Source organism: Rattus norvegicus, chromosome 15, assembly GCF_021556685.1.
Source record: "Rattus norvegicus strain SHRSP/BbbUtx chromosome 15, alternate assembly SHRSP_T2T, whole genome shotgun sequence".
Classification (NCBI taxonomy): domain Eukaryota; kingdom Metazoa; phylum Chordata; class Mammalia; order Rodentia; family Muridae; genus Rattus; species Rattus norvegicus.
This window is the reverse complement of record NC_141548.1, coordinates 8,094,224-8,113,947: the sequence shown is the minus strand read 5'-3', so window position 1 is coordinate 8,113,947 and position 19,724 is coordinate 8,094,224. Positions and strand designations below refer to the sequence as shown.

The following is a 19,724-nucleotide window of genomic DNA, read 5'->3' as shown; positions in this document are numbered from 1 at the left end:
TGTAAAGGATACCTGTTTTATGAAGAGTATCAAAATAATCACAAAATTGTTGAAATGTTTTGCTGGTATATGCTGGTCCATTATCAGTTTTTATTTGCCTAGGTAGGTACATTCATAAAGGCAAAGGCTTGTAAACAATGGCTTTTCACATCTTTGATCTTTTCTCCATTATGAGCAGAAGCAAAGCTCAATCCTGAATAGGTATCTATGGACACATGGACATATTTCAATTTCCCAAAAGAAGGTACATGTGTAACACCCATCTCCCAAATATCACTGGGCATCAATCCTCTAGGATTAACACCTAGGCTAGGTGAGGGAATTAACGAAGCACACGAGGGACATTGAGTAACTATCTGAACAGCTTGCTCCTTGGTGCATCCTGTCCGATGTCTTAAAGATTGTGAATTTACATGAAATTTTCTATGTAATTGAAGGGCCACATCATAAGAATCAAGAGCTATAGCTACAAATTGTGGCCAAACCATCAGCAGCATTACCTTCTGCCAAGGGGGACAGGCAATCCAGAATGACCTCTGCTGTGCCCTACATAAATAGGCTCTCTGCGTTGCCACAATAACGCCTGCACTTGCAAAAGACAAGAGCAAATGGGAGATACAGAAGCAACATCTGCAGCAGTTTGCAAAGGTAAAATAATATTAGATACATAAACACTATCTGTATAAATATTGCAGGGCTTTTCAGGAAACAAAGATAGCACCAAAAGGAGGTCCTTTAATTCAGCCAACTGTGCCGAGGTGCAGTCAAGCATCATTTTCTCCACCTTGCCCTCTGAAAGGACCACAGCGTATCCCTCAGAAGAACCATCAGTGAAAACTAATCTAGCCTCACTCAAAGGCTGATTTTTTTTTTTTTTTACTATAGAGGGAAAGATCACAGGATGTAACTTTAAAAACTGACAAATTTTATTTTCAGGATAATGGTTATCAAATTGACTAGTAGTGGAACATGAAAAAATGGACCAATCATCAAAAGTTCTAATCAAATTACTTACCTGTTCTTGATCATAAGGTAAAATAATCATTCTTTGAGCAGGTTGTGTAATCAACACAGCTCCCATATCATGAGGAACATCCCCTCCCCATAGATTAACAGGAATATTATCGATGATAAAGGGTTGAAAATATCCCATATGTCCTTCCTCATCTTTCCATTTAAGTATTTTACTAATTTGAGGAGCTGTAGCTGTCCCCATTCCTTGTAAAGTACATAATGACTAATTACATTTTTAGTTGCTTCTCCTGTTAAAGCAGTTGCAACCAGAGTGTCTGAAAAAGTGTCAATAGTCACAAATAAATCTAGAAATACCAGATTATTGTCTCTAGCTATTACTATTTTGATGATATAAAGAATGAGATTGTCTAATTGTTCCTATGCAAGGCCCCAAATCTGCCTGATATATAAGTCTATTGTGACTTTGCCCAGGCAAAGTCGCCTCCAGGCAATCCAGTCTGAGTTCTTAAGTGGCTTATAAAGGAACAGTACACTTCTCTTAAGTCAGTTGTATTAGCATAAATAGTTATAAAATTCGAGGGTGAACAGTATCTAAGAGGAAAAATTTTAATCAATTGCAAACCATAAGCTACACATTGGCTATCAGTATAGGAATTGAAAGCTTGATTTTTTTTTTAACATCTTAAAAACAGCGACTACAGCATGTAATTCAATAATCTGTGTTGAAGCAGGAGGAAACTCAAGAGAATAAATGTGATCCAATTACATGTGTTGCCTTCCCATTAGATAACCAATTTGATTGCTGTTTGGAATAAGGTATGTTTATCAGGTTCCTTTTCTAAAATACTTCCATGACTCAATCTTACAATTCTGTACATCTAGCTCTCTTACTTTCTGTAAAGCTATTCAGTTACTCTTCAGTTAATTGTCTAGGTGAATAGAATTTGCATTTCCCCTGGGAATATCAAACAAAGGCTTAAGTCCTCCTGTGGTGAACTTAATGTGAGGTCTTAGCCAATTAACATATTTTAGAAGTTTTAAAAAATAATTTAAAGTAAACTATCTTGAAGTTTCTGTGCCACAGTTTAGGATATAACTGATATCTCAAATATTGAAAAGGAATATTGAATCTTTTCTGGAGCAGCAGCTACTCCCCAAAATTTAAATCACATTGTAAGAGTAAAGACTTGTGGTAAAATTAAAATGTCTATATAATGAATAATATAGACTGAAAGATTCGAAGTCTTAACTTCTTGTATTGAAGCAGTGACAAAAATTTTATTTGTCATAATGTAGGGCCAAAAATTTTCCAATGGTATCACTTCATGGGCTTTCCAAAATTTTAAGCAAGCTCACTAAATGAAAATCTTTCACAATCACCAGGATGTAAAGAAATAGCATAAAAACAATCTCTTAAATCTATAATAATTCTATATGTATTTCTTGAAATAGCAGTTGGAGTAAGCAACCAGGCTGTAATGCTCTTATAAGTTCCATAGCCTCATCAACCCTTGTGACAATCTCCACCTGTTTGTTTTTTTTCTTAAGCACAAATATGTATGAGTTAGAATCCCAAGTCTGTCTGGGATCAGACTGTAAACTGTAGTCAACGTAACACTGGCAATCATTAACCACAATCTTTAAGTTTCCCTTGTACCACCAGAGCACAGCCATAACTTTGGAAAGCAAAACCCACCCTCCACCAAACTATCTATCCTCCAAAATCCAGTCTCTCCAAAACACCAAGTCCATTCCTCATGCTATAAAGTATGGCGGCCAAGCCTTGCATATGAACGAACGATGGTGCAGGCTCTAATACCTCACCAAAGAGACATTGCCCTAAATTCTTTTATAAGTCCTGTTTCCATGATAAGAGTTATATTAAAATATTATCCCAATCTAGACCTGTTTCCCTGGGTTGGCTCATGCCACGTGTTGTCTAAAATGACTCCACCCAAATTATCAGTTTTAAGCTAACTTTATGTTACCAATGTTACATATTTTTAACCATACCCAATAACTTAAAAACCATTAACCTATAAACCAAGACATGTAGAGCATATTATACATTTAAAACCAATCAGAAACAAAAAATGAAGTGGCTACATATATCTTTAATATTTATATTAAAACACTATCTTTACATTTTCTAGCTGTAATTTTAAGAAAAGCACCTTGTCCCCTGTTGAATCCAATAATCACACTCAAAGCTTTTTCTAAGAGAAGCAGCCATCAGCTCCATTACCATAGAAGCTGTGAAGCTTCTGGTGGCTTTAGGATGGGCCAGTATAAACATTTAGCCAGCCCCCTGAGGAGCTTCCACAGAGGACCTAGGCTCTAAGCTACAGGTGCAGGGCTCCAAAAGCCAATTTAAACTTTTTTTATTTATTTGTTCCTTTCTTGAAAGGAGTTAAAACTAAATCAAGGGGTGAATCAAACAGCATTTAAAGTTTTCACCATTTTTTCTTTTAAACATGAAACACAGAACAGACCCTTGCTGAACCATGCTCAGTGAAGCTCGTTTATAATACTTAGAATTTGGAAATATTTAAGTTGTCCCTTAACGGATGAATGCACAAAGAAAATGTGGTGCATTTACAGATTGCATTGCTGCTTAACAATTACAAAAGGCAAAGGGAAGCATGCAATATGCAGGACAATGAATGGATCTAGTAAAAGTCATTCTGGATGCGGTAATCCAGGCTGAAAAAGACAAATGGGATACATATTCACTTAAATGTGGATGTTAGCTGTTGATTCTTCAATCTGTGTAAATGTATGATCAGTTTAGTGTGAGGGTCGAGGGACATGGACCACACTGTCCTCATTTAGGGAAGTACAAGTTCACTCATGGATGGCTGAGGGACACTGTCAGGGATAGGAATGTCAAATGTGAAGGGACAGGGAGAGGGCAGCAATGGAGGGAACATAGAGAGGGACAGCTAAAATGAGGCACTGTATCGAAGCCTAAGAGAGTAGAAACCCTAATTGCTTTTTAAATTATTTTATAAAGGTAACTAATGATTTATTATAGGTGCAAGCAGAGGAGTATAAATGTTGATTGGGTTCATCTATGTGAAATTTCAATAATAAGTAAGTCACAACAATTGTGGATTTTGACTTTTAATGAACCTGCTACAGATAATGAATATCTAGTCCTTTTGGAGACATCTGTCACCATCTATTATACACTAGTCATTTTATTTGTTTACATTTCAAATGTCATCCCCATCATTGATCTCTCCACTTTGAACCCCCATACCCTCCCAATCGTCTTTGTTTCTAAGAGGGCACTCCTCCATCTACCCACCCACTTCCACTTCACCCCTCTAGCATCCCCCTTCTCTTGGACATCAAGTTTCTACAGGGCCAGTTGCCTCCCTTCCCAGAGATGTCAGATGAGCCAGTTGTTGCTACACATGCTCTAGCAGGAGCCATGGCCAGGACCATATATCCTCTTTAGTTGGTAGTTTAGTCCCGAGGGACACTGAAGGCTCCAGTTAATTGATATTGTTGTTCTTCATATTGGGTTCCAAACCCCTTCATCTCCTTCAGGCTTTCCCCTGACTCTTTCATTGTGGTCCCCAGGCTTAGTCCAGTGGTTGGCTGTGAATATCTGCATCTGTGACTTGAACATGAGAGGGTAGAAGGAAGCCTCGGACTCCCAAGGTAATAGGATGTAATTCTATATTTGCCCAGAAGATGGCGACATAGGATGGTATTCACACACACTTGTTTCTCACTAACCTCTTAGTTCTTCTGTCCAGCGTGTCAGGTAAGTTCCCCAATGTGCTCTGTGACTGAAGATTCCTTCTGCTTGCTGGAACTCGATCCGCTGCGTGGAATACTCTCGATCGGCGATGGGCGTCTGGGTCGGTGGACGCAATGACTCCAGGAACTGAGAATGAATGGACTGAGTTGAGCAGACATTGAATTCATCTGAGGGGTTGGCATCTCCAGAACCTGCAGCTTAGCATCCATGGATCCAGGAGAGCACAGTGTGCAGGGCTGAAATCAGATTCTGTAATGGGGAGGAGGGAGAAACTAAGTTTTTGAAGTATTTGTTCTTTTTAAAAGCTCAAAGTGGGAGATCAGTCAGTTTTCCTCTTTTTGCAACATCTTACTCTGACCTACAGGACATATCCTGGGGTATATTGCTTTCCAGATTCAATGGGCTTTTCAGAAATTCCAGTTTCCTGAAACGGCATGGCCCTACTTTGGTGCACTGAGTGGTAGGAAGTGGAAAGGTCCTCTGAGGGGCAGATAAGGATCATAATATGAAAGGCCAAAAGAAGAGGAAAGAGACAGCTATAAAAGGAATGCTGGTGGGTACAAGGCAACAACAAGCATATTTCTCAAAGCCCTGTTTTACTGTAGTACTGTGGGAAGCATAACCACAAGCTAACAGAAACAAATTGTTAAAATAAACAATGCATTCGTTCCCGTTCCCCAAACTTCTCCGTTTTTTTCCACCAAGGTCAATAGAAATTTAAGCCTCAAGTACACCTTCTCTTATGGTTCCATACCTCAGGCAGAAAAATCTGCCAACAGGCCTTGACCTACCTTGACTATGCCTAGCAGGCAGACCTTTTCTCTCTTTCTTTTCCTCTGTTTGAGAACAGGAGCAAATGACTTTATACAGTGGGCGATTTCCATTATCAACAAACAGAAATTCTCCTATGTCATTAAAGCTAGAAAGCCAGTCATTGATGGGCTGGTGCGGTAAGGTCATTCTAACTAAACTATCCCATGGAGAAAAGTAAAAGAGACAGCCACACCTGTGTTTAGGAAACAAGATGTCCGCAGGTGATTTGAGTATGGGTGCTGAGTGGGAGAGAGGAGGTCATGAATCTAGCTGGAAAAGCCCACCCCACTTTTAGATGTGTTTCCAAAAGGCATGTATTAGAATTTTAACTGCAATAAAAGTGTGTCAGCAAATGTGCTCTAATGATAGGTGATTAGGTTTTGGGGGCCATATTGACACAGAAACTGGATTAATGATAATATCTTGGGAAGTAGCTTGTGTTACAAGGAGAACTTCAGTTATCCCTTACCTAGACCATCTACTGTCTTTTCTTCTCTTTTTTCTCTTTCACTCTTCTACCTGGGCTGATGTAGCAAAAGGCTCTTTCCAGAGACAAGTCAAAGGAGAATTAATGTGCAATCTTTAGCCTGTTTTCTTGGAGACACATTGGACTGGAAAGGCTGTGAGGGAACCAGGTGGGAGGAGACTGCAAAAGGCAGAAGGAAGCAGTGACTGCACTGGTCGTGTTTCCCATTCTGTCACAGAAGCATTTTAAGAAAGGAGGGTTCCATTGGCTCAGAGTCGGGAAGCACAGACTCCATCCTAGAAGGGGTGAGTGTAGCCGTGAGAGGTGCAGTTGGTAGAAGTAGACTGGCTGGCAGGATGTGAATGAGACTCTTACCATGTGGGTGGAGCAGGGAGCAGAAATAGGGAAATTCTAGCTCTTAGCTTCCTCTCTGTGCCATTTAGTGCAGGCACCTGGCCTGAGAGTTATGGTGTTACCACCATTCAGAGTGAGTTTTACGTCGATTCTCTCCCCCAAACCCCTCAGAGTGACATTCAAAGGCGTGCTTCACTAACACACTAGGCACTTTTTACCTTCCTCAAGTTGTCAGTGACCAGCAGCAGAGCAAGGCAAGAAGGTAGCACAGCCATTTAGAGGGAGGAATCAAGGAGTGGTGTCCGTGCAAGCCAGAAGAGACCTACAGGAAAGCTGGACATCAAAGAGCCACACACATTCTCTTATGGATTCTCATGGTTTTCCCAGGGTGAGATTCAGATGCATGTGGTAGTTACAGGCATTTCTGGCTGAAGCCGGTTTTCCTATGTGACATTAGGAAACAATTATAATAAAAGAAAGTTTCAAACACCAATCTATTCTGATTCTGATGGCCACAAGTTTGATACTAGGCTGGAATTCTCTTCCTAACTTTCGATAATTTTGAAAATAAAGGATAGATAGTATAATGTACTCTAATCCTAAAATTCTGCGAAATATGTATTTCATAAATATGCATTCCATGATATTCAGTTGAAATTGCTGGGAATTGTACTTTCTTCTATCCCTATAACCACTCTGCTCTGGATAGAATTACTAAGGAATATGATGACTTGGGCTGTGTGTGTGTGTGTCTTTGTGCGTTCTGTGTGTGTGTTTATGTGCGGTGGTTTCTGGCCCAACTGAAGGAAAATTAAGGTTTCTGCATTTAAGTATTTTAAGTGGTTTGGATAGATTTTAATTCTTTTCATAAGGTATTTGTTCTGGGTTGTCTGGTATGAATGACAGAGAAGTGCTGTAGTCACTTTACTTTGACAGTTTACCTATGGGTGGCAGTTTTCTGTAGTCCTTGACAGCGATGCTTTAGATCATTTTTCTTACAAACTCCAGCTGGCTCTTATGGCTAGAATAGGAAAATCGATTTGGTTGTTTACTGTTTTTTTTTTAAAAATTCCCATTAAAAATTTCTGATGTTAATACTTTAAATAAACATGATTGATTAATATTTTTAAAAGAGGTAAAAACACTCAGTGACCTAGAAAACCATGGATGGGTTCCTCTTTAGTCAACTGGAGCCACAAAAATGTCAGAATCACACAGCCAATCAGAATTCACCTGAAACCAGACACTACAGAAATAGTCTCATTTACATAGAAAGAATTGGCTGATGGGAAATGATAAGCAAAGTTGCTCACCACAACCACGAAAGGACTCTTCACAACTGGGCATAGTGACTCAAAGTGCCAATTTCAGCACTTGGGATAAAGAAGTAGGTAGATTCCTGTAGGATCAAGGCCACCCTGCCCCACCCACCAAGTCCATGACATTTAGGTCTGCCTGACTATACTTAGAGGTCCTGCGTTTCTTTCTTTCTATTATTTTAATATTTAATTTTTACTTGTGTGAGTACATTGCAGCTATCTTCAGACACACCAGAAGAGGGCATCAGATCCCATTCCAGAGGGCTGTAAGTAGCCATGTGGTTGTTGGGATTTGAACTCAGGATCTCTGGGAGAGCGGTTGGTGCTCTTAATCACTGAACCATCTCTCCAACCCTTGACAGATCCTGTGGCAACATACTGACTAAAACTCTTTGTACATTCCATCAAATGGTTATTATTTCCAGGCTTGAATGACAATGGTACATTTATAACTTAGATGAAGTTATTTCATAAGTGACAGTGGTCTCAGTATTGAAGTGATGGGTAAACTATCAGAAATAAAAGAACGCTGCAGGCCACTGGATATATATGCAGGATAGCAGTAGATGTAGTTGCACTTTTTATACTTATATATAATTATACACATAGTTTTCCAAACCTATTTATTTTTATTTAGTTTGTTTAAGATTTATGACGTATACAGCATTCTGCCTGCATGCATGCTTGCAGGCCAGAAGAGGGCGCCAGATCTCACTATAGATGATTGTGAGGCACTATGTGGTTGCTGGGAATTGAACTCGGACCTCTGGAACAGTAGCCAGTATTAACTGTGGAACCACCTCTCCAGCACCATTACTTCTTCTTTTTTTTTTTTTTCTTTTCTTTTTTTCGGAGCTGGGGACCGAACCCAGGGCCTTGTGCTTGCTAGACAAGCGCTCTACCACTGAGCTAAATCCCCAACCCCCATTACTTCTATTCTAATCTGCCTGGTGTCTCCAGTAATTTTCTTATGAATGTTCTCTCGGCATGATAAAGTTTGATCTTCACCTGTGCACTCAGAAGGGACACACATCTGCAGCGACATGTTCATTTTGAGTTTTGTATTTTGTAATCGAAGATCTTTTTGTTTGTATTTAGCATGGAACTATCTATGTAAACAAGGATGTTCTCCTCCCTGCCTCTGCCCTCCTGCTTCAACTCTTGAACTAACAGTGGACCACCACCATGAAAGGCACTTTCTTCTTTGTGTCCTAAAACCACAAAAAAAAGCAATTAAGTGCCTAAGAGGGCATTATGAAATATGCTATCACCTTAGATGGTTCACTGCATGGCTGGGTATTTCGAGGCATTGTCCCATTGGACTGGACAGAAGACTCTGGCATGAATTTTCTAATGGCGCTAAGTGCCCTTTCATTTTTCTGAAAGTCCTTTGGACTTATGCCAGAGTGAGGGATGTGCACGAATCTCACTGGAAATTAAGTGTCCGTTTCCTTTAAAGTTGGGTTGAGTTTCTTTTGAGAGAGGAGTGCTTGTGACTAGGATGATTCAGGAATCCTCCAGCCAAGGCAACTGTGGGAGAAGACATCGCTCAGGTGCACTAAATTCTCACTTCCACAAGGTGGCACCCCATACCTAGTAATCCATATCTGCATTTCTTCAGGACAACCATGTAAGGGCCACTGGCCAGAAGGGGTCAGAACAACACCACTCTTCTGTTCCCCTTTCATGGAGCACTAAGTGGTGATCGCCCTTATAGACAGCAGACTGCGGTGGTCAGAATGGAGGAACGTGATAATTTAAGGCCTGTAACTAGTAGGAATTAAAAGTTGACATTTTTACCTGCAGATAGTATAACATTTATGAAACATTTATGAAAATTCCAAGGATATAATCATTAAGGAAAAATTTCAAGCTGGTTGCCCATTAATTATTATATATCAATTGTATAAAAAAATCAAAGAAAAGCTATTGCTAAGGAGTACTGATCAAAAAGACTGCATATTTTTATTTTTTCATTTTAATTTGCTTTCAAACAGTGTGTGTGTGTTCCTACATTTTAAACTGATGTGAACAATGAGAAACTGTCCAGAGGGATAAAAAGAAACGATAGAAGAGGTGAGGAAAGGAAGGACAATGGTATTGAGAGGCAGAGATAGGCACAATATATGATGTATACATATATGAAAATTAGACACACACACACACACACACACACGTGCAATAGCAGCAAGGTACTTATCAGTAAAAGGACTTGCTGCCCTAGTATGATTATCTGAGTTCAATACCTGGGACTCCTAGAAGAAACATGAACTGAAAATTGTGGCACATATGTGCCCAGACACACGCACATATCCACAGGCAAAGAAAACCTTGAAAATTCATAAGCATTTGACTTCAGAGGCACAAGGATCAGGAGTTGGGAATGAGGTCACCCCAACATTCACTCACCTCAGAAAACCCAAGAACCGAGATTGAGCAAAGCTAATGAGTCCGATTAAAGTGTGGCAAATGTAAGAAAAAAGAATTTTAATGTGCAAGTATGCATGGCATAAACCACAACAAATATTAGGTTAGAAATATCAAATTGCTGGTCCTTTATATTAGTTGAAAGAAAGAAAGAAACAACGAAGCAAAAACAGAGAGAAAAGAAACTAAATGACAAACTTATGAAGGGAAGTAGAAGCCATCAAAATAAAGGCAGGGAATGAAAGAAAATGGGCGGGGTGCCATGCTTGAAGGAGGAAAAGACTTTAGACTCTCTGCTCTGATGAAGCTGACTAAGGCGGTGTCTGCAGGTCCTTCACAGGTGCTTTTGCGCTACCTGCTCAGCTTGGGCACAGTTGTTTGTCCTCTTGTATTCTGTGCAGATTCCAGGTAAGGCGGGCAGTGGGAGAGCCAGGTCTCCAGCTAACTGGCTAAGCTGCTGTGCTTCAGAGCACAGGGTGCTTTGTTGCAGCTTGAACAGGAGCTCCTGAGTCTGCACAGCCGCTGCCACAATGTTTCTACCTCACTCCTGCTTTCCTCCCCTGTGAAATCCCCTCCTGAGTCATGTTTGCTGTTGCTGTGTACTGAACTGCTGCCAAAGGAAAACAAGCTCGTTTCCCCACATCCTAATAACTTTTCTCTTCCATTAACTATGATGTGGGCTACTTATTAAAAGTAGTTTGCAAAAAACTTTGCCTCCATCCTGCTGTAGTAGAAATAAGGAAAAAGCAAGCAGGTCCTTTTGTACAGAATACTTTATCAGAGGTCTTAAGCTCCTCAGGCTTCCTCAAAGAAGCTCTGAAGGCAATTTTAGGAAGTATCTAAATATCGTATGTGATAAAAGAAGAGAGGCACTTGGGTCAACTAAAATCCAACTTTATTAGTCTGGTCTCTTAGTCTTCAGTGCATCTATCCAGGCTCTTCTGGCTTTTAGAGTCTCTGGGAGAAGTCATGTGTAATTCTCATAGGAGGACTGACTGTGTATGTGAACAGTCCTTTTTCCCTTACAGCTTCTATTACACTTATTTTTCTCCATGTTTACTGTCTTAGGTAATATATGCCCAGGGGAAATTCTTTTGGACAGTCTATTTCATACTGTGTGCTCCTTTTACTTTCATAAGTCTCTCATTTAAGCTAAGGACATTTTCTTCTATGATTTTGTTGAGAATGGTGTTTTTTTGTTTTGTTTTTCTTTTATTTGCCTTTGCCCCGAGTGTATTTTCATCCGTCCTATATACTTTATTCTCTTTATCATTTTATTATTATATTTGTTATTTTGCAGAAAAATCTTATTTCTTGGATGTTTTCTTCTAGGGTTGACTTCCTTCCTTCCCTCTTTCCTTCCTTCCTTCCTTCCTTTCTTCCTTTGCTTTTCCTTTATTCCTTCCCCCCTCCACTCTTTTCCTCCCTTTGGATTTAAGATTCCCTCTATCTACGTATCCATTCCTTCTATCATCTCTTCAATGCCTGAGGTTCTCTATTCCATCTGTTGGAGTCTGTTATTAAGGTCTGCCTCTGAGAGACTATTTGAGTTCCTACATTTTACTCATCCACATCTCTCCCTTTCTGTTTCCTTCATTCATTTCCTTTCACAGTTAGTGTTTTCACAGATTTCTTTATTTTTCTCTTTAAAGACCTCTATGATATGTGCAAATTCTGTTTTACAGTCTTTTTTATTCCTGTTCTTCTGTCATGTTGACATATTCAGGGCCTTCTGTGATAGTGTTGATGGGCTCTAATAAAGATTTTAATGTCATGGCTGTGACTGGTTGTGTTTCTATGCTGGTCTGTAGGTATCTGGGCTTGGGAAAATTGTAATTCTAGGGGCTGGATCTGGTTTTGTGTGGTGGAGAGTATTTGATCCCAACCATGGATTTCTGCCCATCCTTTGTCCATTTAGTTTCTGGATAAAAGGTCTATGATAATCCTTAATTAGCACAAGAACTGGGCAGATAGCTATCCTCTATACTATTATGCATATTTCTCCAATAATTCCATTGTATAATTTGCCATGGTTTTGTCTGGGCTGCTTTTCACTCCAATTAGACCACTCACACGGCCATTATTTAAAGATTCTTACCTCATGGTGGCTTCTCCTCTATTTACGTTCTTCTTTCTACCCCTGTCTGTAATGGTCTCCTCCCACCCCCAAGTTGGGATCACCAGGGAACACCTGTCTTAATTCTGCACAGCTTTTGACTATAGGCATTTTTATTTACAATTCAGAAATAACTTGGTGGTAAGGTCACATAAGAGTATGCATTGGTGTTTTCTTTCTTTCATTTGTTGTTGCTGTTTTTAATATGTCTTTGTCTGGTTGGTTGGTTGGTTGGTTGGTTGGTTGGTTGGTTGGTTGGTTGGTTTTTGAGACAGCATTTCTCTACTGTATTAGCATTTTCAAAAGCCAGTTGCTTGATTAAGATATCTGGGGTTAGAGAAAGGCCTGAATGATAGTATTCTGCTAGCAGACTTCTGATGAAGATGTAGAACTCACAACTCCTATTGGACCATACTTGCTTAGAGGGTGACACGCCCCCACCTTAAAGATATTGGACTAAACATCTTAACCTGTAAGCCACTGCAATTAAATGCTGTCCTTTATAAGACTTTCACTGGTCATGCTATATGTTCACAGCAGTAAAACCCTAACTTCACCGTCCTCTGAAGGATCATTTCCCCAATGTAGGGGACTGCCAGGGCGTTGAGACAGGCATGAAGATCTGAGTTCAAGGTCAATCTACACAGGAAGATCCAGGACAGGCAAGCTGAGGCAGGGAAGGAGTGGAAAAGAGGAAGCTAGTGATAATGGAATAGAATGAGGTGAGCAATTCCAGCACCTCCGAGCAGCAGAAGTCAGCAGATTTGCCCACAAAGCCCTGACTTTAGTGTACAGAATAGAAGGGACTACTGGACAATTGGTGCTGGTTCACTGGAACTAAGAAATTAGTGCTGATTAAAATGAGACCAGAATCAAAGTGGTAAAATCTTACGGGGAGTCCTTTTTGAGAGCACAAAGAAGCTGTGTTATAGAAAGAGCCAAGGCTGAAGCTGGTGCTACAGCTCTCCTTGGTAAAGTCTAACAGTCACCCAGTTAGTACTGGTTTTGAAGACACGAAAGGGTCATGAAGAGGAGGTGAGGCTTGACACTGTGAGATGCCATGGAAGGCCATTAGTGAAGGTGATGACTCCATTTTTCTTGATGGCCCAGGACTTAAGAGGTCATGCAAAGAATCTGGGACTGGGCACCATGAAAAGAGCCTATGGAAGGCTCTGGTGAAGCTTAGTTGCAGTGAAAGACCCCAGTACATTGGAAATTCCAGTGCCACTGGATGATCACCAAGAACAGAAGCATCAGTGGTATGGATCAACCTGAGGTTAGAGTGCTACAGAGGGCAGAGCTGGAGATGTGACCCCAACTCTTCGGAGGAGCCCAGATCATGTGTGGGTCCCAGATATTGAAGGAAGAAGCTGGAACATTGAAGTCGCCTTGGAGACATACAGATGTTTGAGACGCCAGAGCCATGGACTCTCTACTGAGGAAAGCTGCTAACAGGGAGTGCAAAGAGCACAGCAGGAAACTTTTCTTGCAATCAACGAAGATCAAAAGAAAGTTGGAGATCTGAAGACCACGTTGACATCAGACATGGAGATGCAGAGTTTAAAGTTTACCCAGCTGGGTTCCTCTCTAGCGTGGGTGTTACAGGTAAGTGCTTGGATCAATCTCAGATGAGACGTTCAACTTTACACTGAACATTTTTAAGACTGCTATGAACTATAGGAATTCTGGAAGTTGACCTAATGGATTTTGCATTGTGCTATGTTTAGATGTGGCCCCCATAGTCTCATATGTTTGAACAAGCCTCTGGAAGCCTCAGAGTGGAATGTGCAGGTTTGTATACGCTTGGCCCAGGGAGTGGTACTATTATGAGGTATGGCTCTTTGGAGTAGGTATTTGCTTGTTGGGTCAGGTGTTTCGCTGTGGGTCTGGCCTTTAAGACCCTCATCATAGCTGCCTCAAACTGAGTATTCTGCTAGCAAACATCACATGAAGATGTAGAACTCTCAGCTCCTACGACACCATATCTGCTTAGATGCTGCCAGGCTCCCACCTTGATGATAAAGAACTGAAGATCTGAACCTTTAAGTAGCTCCAATTAAATGCTGCCCTTTATAACATTTGTCTTAGTCATGGTATCTGTTCTCGGCAGTGAAACCCTAACTAAAAACTTCACATAGATGCCTGGAAGTTTAGATAATTAGCATGCAGACCCCATAAATGTGTCCCTACATATCTCAAGAAACACTTTGTTCAGGTATGATCCATTGCCACAAATATGGAACACGATGAAGGACAAACGTCCACGGTAGGGGCTGGAGAGATGGCTCATCATTTGAGAATTTGTTTCTCAAAAGACCTGCAGGGCACCTAACAATCCTCTGTCACTTAAGTTCCAGGTGAAACCCAATGACCCCTTCTGGCCTTTGGGGAACAGCACGCACAGACCTACAGAAGGCAAAACACTCATAAATATAAAATAAATCAACAACAACAACAAACAAAAACAAAAGCGCCAAAAGGAGGGAAAAACAAAGGAGAAAACTCATAGGACACCTTTGCCTGGATATTTTGTCCAGCTTTTAAAGAAATCTAGAAACTGAATTGTAAACTATGTGGTCTGCTTGAGTTGAAATCCCAAATGGAACATAGTACATTGTCAAGAACAAAAGTCACCATCCTAATCAAGAAGAACAAGAAAACAACCAACCATAAAAACCCTATCCCCTGAAAGCTCTTGCAATTTATTATCTCTTCTGTGCAGTTACAATTGATATCATGTTTGAAGGAAACCAAAAGCAAGCAATTCTGTTTCATGACTGCATCTATACTCCCTATAATATTGTTTTATTTCCTGGGAGATACTACAGAAAACCTGAGGAATATCCCATTAATATATTCAACACTCTCATCCACAAAAGAGTATATTTTAGCGGTGGCTAAATACTTGATAAGGATACAGCATTGATAATTTTTTCATCATGAAGTTGGTATTCAGAGTTGGACACACAATCTACACTGAAAGTACAATTTTCTTTGTATCTCAGTCTGACTGGGAAGTAATTATGATGCCCAATCCCTGTGAGAATGCAGAGATCCATCTCTGCCTGAGAGCTGTGGGATTTCAGATGGTTACATCACACTTCAATAAAGAAGGTTCTTAAGAGTGACGAGTTCGAGATCACTGTTTGATTCACAAGGATACATTCCATTTACTCAAAAGTAACAGGACACAAGGATTCAATATCTGCGGTGTAGATGGTCTTGCTGGCCTCCTCACACAACCTCTTTCCCTCCTCACAGGATGCTTGCAGTTCAGTCTGCTCCACCAGCAGTTTTCTGTTCTCATTCATCAAAATCCTTATATTCTTCTTCAATTCATTGCGTTCATTCAGGAGGTGGAAGTTTCTGATGCTGAATCAAAAACAAATAATGGTAAATCCCAGGCAGTTTCTATTTGCCTGCCACTCCTGCAAGTACAATCATCCCTTCAAGGGCCCCATCCCCAGGCATCTCCAGACTACAGCCACAGTTTGCATGATAGCACCAATTAGAGGCAGGTCAAATCCCGAGTCCGCACTCCATGGGAATCAAAGTACTTCAGAAAATCCTGACACTAAGAGGGTATATGCACATCAAAGAAGAGGAAATGGTGCATATGGGTGCTTATGTGTTCATGGTATTCTAAAACCATTGGCAGGTGGAGGGCCAATCCCCTCTGAGGGATGATAGAAGACCCAGCAGCTATACAAACTTTCCATGTGTTTCTCATGGACCACAGATCTTTTTTCAAAGTCATAGCTGGACAGAAGTATTTCCTGCCTAGTGCTGGGGTCTCCTTTCTGTCAGTGACTCACCGGTAGGAATTGTTCTCTTGTGTGAGCTCCTTGTACTTCTCCATGGCATCACTTATCCAGTTGGTCATCTTATGCATATCCATCATTCTCATCTCATGTTGGGATTTAAGCATTGGCAATTCAACACTCAGCCTGTGTTAGAACATGACCCAAGGAACAATAACTGTCTGAACTCATGATTTCAGAATTAGATGAAGTGTAAATAAAAAATAGCCAATAAAAAATTCAAATTCAAGGAATGGGGGCTAGGGAAGAAAGTGGAAAACTCAAAGACCACAGCAAAAACACAACAGTGAGACTCAAACCCTCACTCTCCCATAGAAAATATTTCTCTGCAAATCAGCACACATTTGTTTTGAAATAAGGGCTCCTTAAAAGGCTGGTGAGATATGGTCCTATAAAGACCCTCTGTATAGGAGGAGGGAAAGTCTGAGAGCTGCATCTTTGGGAATAACAAGTGCCAAGAATTTATTCCCACAGTGACCTTTTCTAGGTCACAATAAACCATCCTTGGATAATTAAAAAAAAGAAAATAAAGTTCAAAGCAGGAAAATAAATAAATAAATAAATAATAAATAAATAAATAAATGAAATCAGAGTGTTCTCTGGACTACCTAGGCCCATTTATATAACACAAACTTGCTCCTTCCTATTGGTGCTGGTTAAACTCATTATCCTGGGCATTGGACGGCAGAGCCAGGGGACCAAATGGAGCCGACTTTCAAGATCTGGTCAGGTCAGCATGAAGGAATTGAACAGTTGTGTAAGAAATATAAGATGTTTCCTCCAGTCTGTGCCACAGCCTTGGGTCCAACAGAAAGATGTGTGATGACATTTCTCTTGTTTTGAAAGCAGAGATTCTCAATCCTTGTTACATGACTCCCAGAGGCCGTAACTACTTTTTACAGGGAAGAGGATTCATAACACCTCCTCCCCTCAGGAGAGCCCTATGTGCCAGCAAGGTAAACAGAAGGAGCAAAGTGCTCTGTTGATCAATGACGGCCTCCACAGACTCATCACTATCATGACCTGCAAACTGTTCATCAAACAAATCCTCAGACCCAATCAAAGGTCCCAGACTCCCTGATCCTGAGCAAAACACACACAAATACTTTCACATCCATCCATACATACCAACCCATATACAAACATAATTAGAATGCCAACTTTATCATGGAGGTGCCATAGAATCAGTGTATAACGACCAAAATCAGAGTAAGAGTGATGACATTCAGGCATTTCATTCACACACTTAGATGCAGCAAGTGTGACCAGGTCCTTCCAGCTGTTGAAAAAAATCCAATCCAACTCCAAGGAGCTCAGGGTCAAGTACAAGAGAGGTTGACCCTAAACACACAGCACCTAGCTTCTCTCACAGGCCAGCACCTGCCAAGGCTCCTTAAAGTCCAGGATGAGAGGTGAAACACTTTCTGGATGTGAGGAAATCTTGGCTTAGCAGAGAGAGCACAAGACAGTCAGTAGGTTACAGGGCATAATGACTACCTGTAGTTCAAACCATCATTGACATAAAGGTCCAGGATTTGAGAAAGTTCATCCCGCTCGATTTTACACTTCTGGATTTCAGATTTTAGTTCCTCTAATTTCTTTATACGTTTTTCATGGTTACTGATGAAATTTTCTGATGATGCCTTCCGAATAAACCCTGTAGATAGATAAACACAAGTGAATGTACATATTTGATAGCCCATGGGTAGAAAAGACCATTCTGAATCTCAAAAAGGAGGTTGAGGAAGAAGAAAGGCTGGAGACTTGTTGAATCCCTGAAAGAGAAGAAAAGCTATCTCTAATGTGGACTCTTAAGCTATTTCCCTCTTCCCAACCTCCATTGCCATACATAAGCCTCACTCACTATTACATGATCCCTCATACTGAAAGATAGAATCTACCTCAGACATAAAGATTTGGGACATTGTCAGCAGATATCAGACGTGGAGCAGGTAAATCCTGGAGTTCACAGCACCATCAAACCCTAATCGTGTGTTCAAGCTTAAAGTGTCTGCGACCTCAATTTATGACTAGGGGGTTCATCCTTCCTTGTTGTTGTCACCACAGACTTAGGTAACCTACAGTAATCTAGAGGATGAAGTGCTTCAGCACCCAACCATGAATGGGCACATTGTTATCCTCATAGGGCTTCCTCCTGCCATTCCTTGGCAGTAGAAATTAAAAGGCTCATAGAAAAGAAACTGCAGGGCTGCCAATTCCTGGCTCTCTGTCAAATTAATCATCAGGACTCTTGACTCTTGGTCTGCAATTGACAAATTCCAAGGCTCCTGCTTGTAAGGCCGACTCCTGAAAGGCTCAGCTCAAACCTGCCTCCTGGAGGAAGTTCCCCGACTCTACCCAGTACTCACTGTGCCTTCCCCAGAATGATTTCATTCTTCCGTACTTACAAGACAGAAGGCCAGCTTTCTTCTGCCTCGGTCTGGTCTCTCCTTGGTCTCCCCTCTCCTTCTGAATGAGCTTGAGCAGCTGGTGAAACATGCCTGTTTGTGAACCCAAAAGGCACTGAAGGAATCCCACAGGCAGTTGGTGTCACCACAACACTGGTGACGTCACAGAAGATTCTAGTGCTCTCTTAGATACAAGAGATTGTCCAAGGAAGAGATTACTGATGACGTCACTGGGAAGTTCTATGGCCTCCCTGCTACCCAGCTCTCCCAAAAGCAACCAATTTCTATGGGGCCCTTTTCTGCAGCCTCTCCTGTGACCCAGGGAATATCCTTTGGCAACTTCTCCTCCAAAGTTAGATATTTCTCTCTGCTTCATCGGGTGTCATCAATTCTCGTGATGGGGAGAGTTGGTTACAACCCTGAATTGGATAAGAGATTTTTGTTAGCACCCAAATCCCTAGGGACCATAAATGAGGGAGATTTCTCTTAATCATAAATCTACACCTGAGACAATGCACATACATACAGTCCAATTCCCAAAGTTTCCCTGTTTCCTAGAGGCCAATATATTTCTCCTATACTTTTAATTTTATAAAACCTGAATAATATTTGCTTACTGGGTATTCCTTGATAGCCAGCAGTATTTCCACATAAACGTCCATGTATTTCACAAAGTCAATGGTTTACAATCTTACTTTTTGCAATAAAAACTTCCTTTTCTTGGGAATATAGAGGGATTAACTACAGGGCAAATACAAAATCATAAATTTCTGTCCCTTCTTTTACATATTAAGTTGGACATCTTCCTTTCTCAAATATAGCCAGACAATTAAATTGGTCATCAGTGAGCAAAGGTCAACCTGGACTGCGTGTTCCTACATTGTAGCCCAACAGCCATCACTTCTCCAATATCTGTCTTCCTTCATTTCCAAGTCCAGGCACGAGGATATCGGGGGTTGCCCCTTGATACTTTACTCCTAGCAAATATAAGAATCAGCAGGATGGGGAGGGAGTCGAATGGCCTGAGGTCAGGTTAAACCTCAATTTTAGTGGGTCCCTAAGTTCAGGGGAAAGTCCATTTGGCATTGTCATGTGTGGCTTCTGTGTTCTTCTCTCCTAGGTGCGCTCAATCTGTGCTATGATGCCTCCTAACCTCACAGACATAAGAGTGAAAATCACGTCTGTCTTCTCTGGGAAGGGCTCTGCCTTTGACTCCCACCTGGAGTTGTACAACATCGCTATGCAAAACTCAG

The 19,724-nt window shown here is 40.9% G+C and overlaps 1 protein-coding gene across 1 annotated transcript; it reads right to left on the bottom strand.

The window, feature by feature from the left end:
- Positions 1-15,412: 15,412 nt before the first annotated feature.
- Spetex2e (Spetex-2E protein) lies at positions 15,413-18,562 on the bottom strand. The gene is made up of 4 exons (NM_001011702.1): positions 18,472-18,562; positions 17,561-17,720; positions 16,058-16,189; positions 15,413-15,614 (listed from the first exon to the last, which is right to left on the bottom strand). The coding sequence occupies exons 1-4, from the start codon at positions 18,560-18,562 to the stop codon at positions 15,413-15,415; spliced, it is 585 nt and encodes a 194-aa protein (NP_001011702.1).
- Positions 18,563-19,724: the final 1,162 nt, after the last annotated feature.

Excerpts from the sequence above, each read along its gene's own strand:
- Spetex2e (NM_001011702.1), bottom strand. The coding sequence starts at position 18,562 with ATGTTTCACCAGCTGCTCAAGCTCATTCAGAAGGAGAGGGGAGACCAA. Across the intron at positions 17,721-18,471 it reads GAAAGCTGGCCTTCTGTCTT|GGTTTATTCGGAAGGCATCA; the intron begins GTAAGTACGGAA and ends ATCTATCTACAG. Across the intron at positions 16,190-17,560 it reads AATGATGGTTTGAACTACAG|GCTGAGTGTTGAATTGCCAA; the intron begins GTAGTCATTATG and ends GTTCTAACACAG.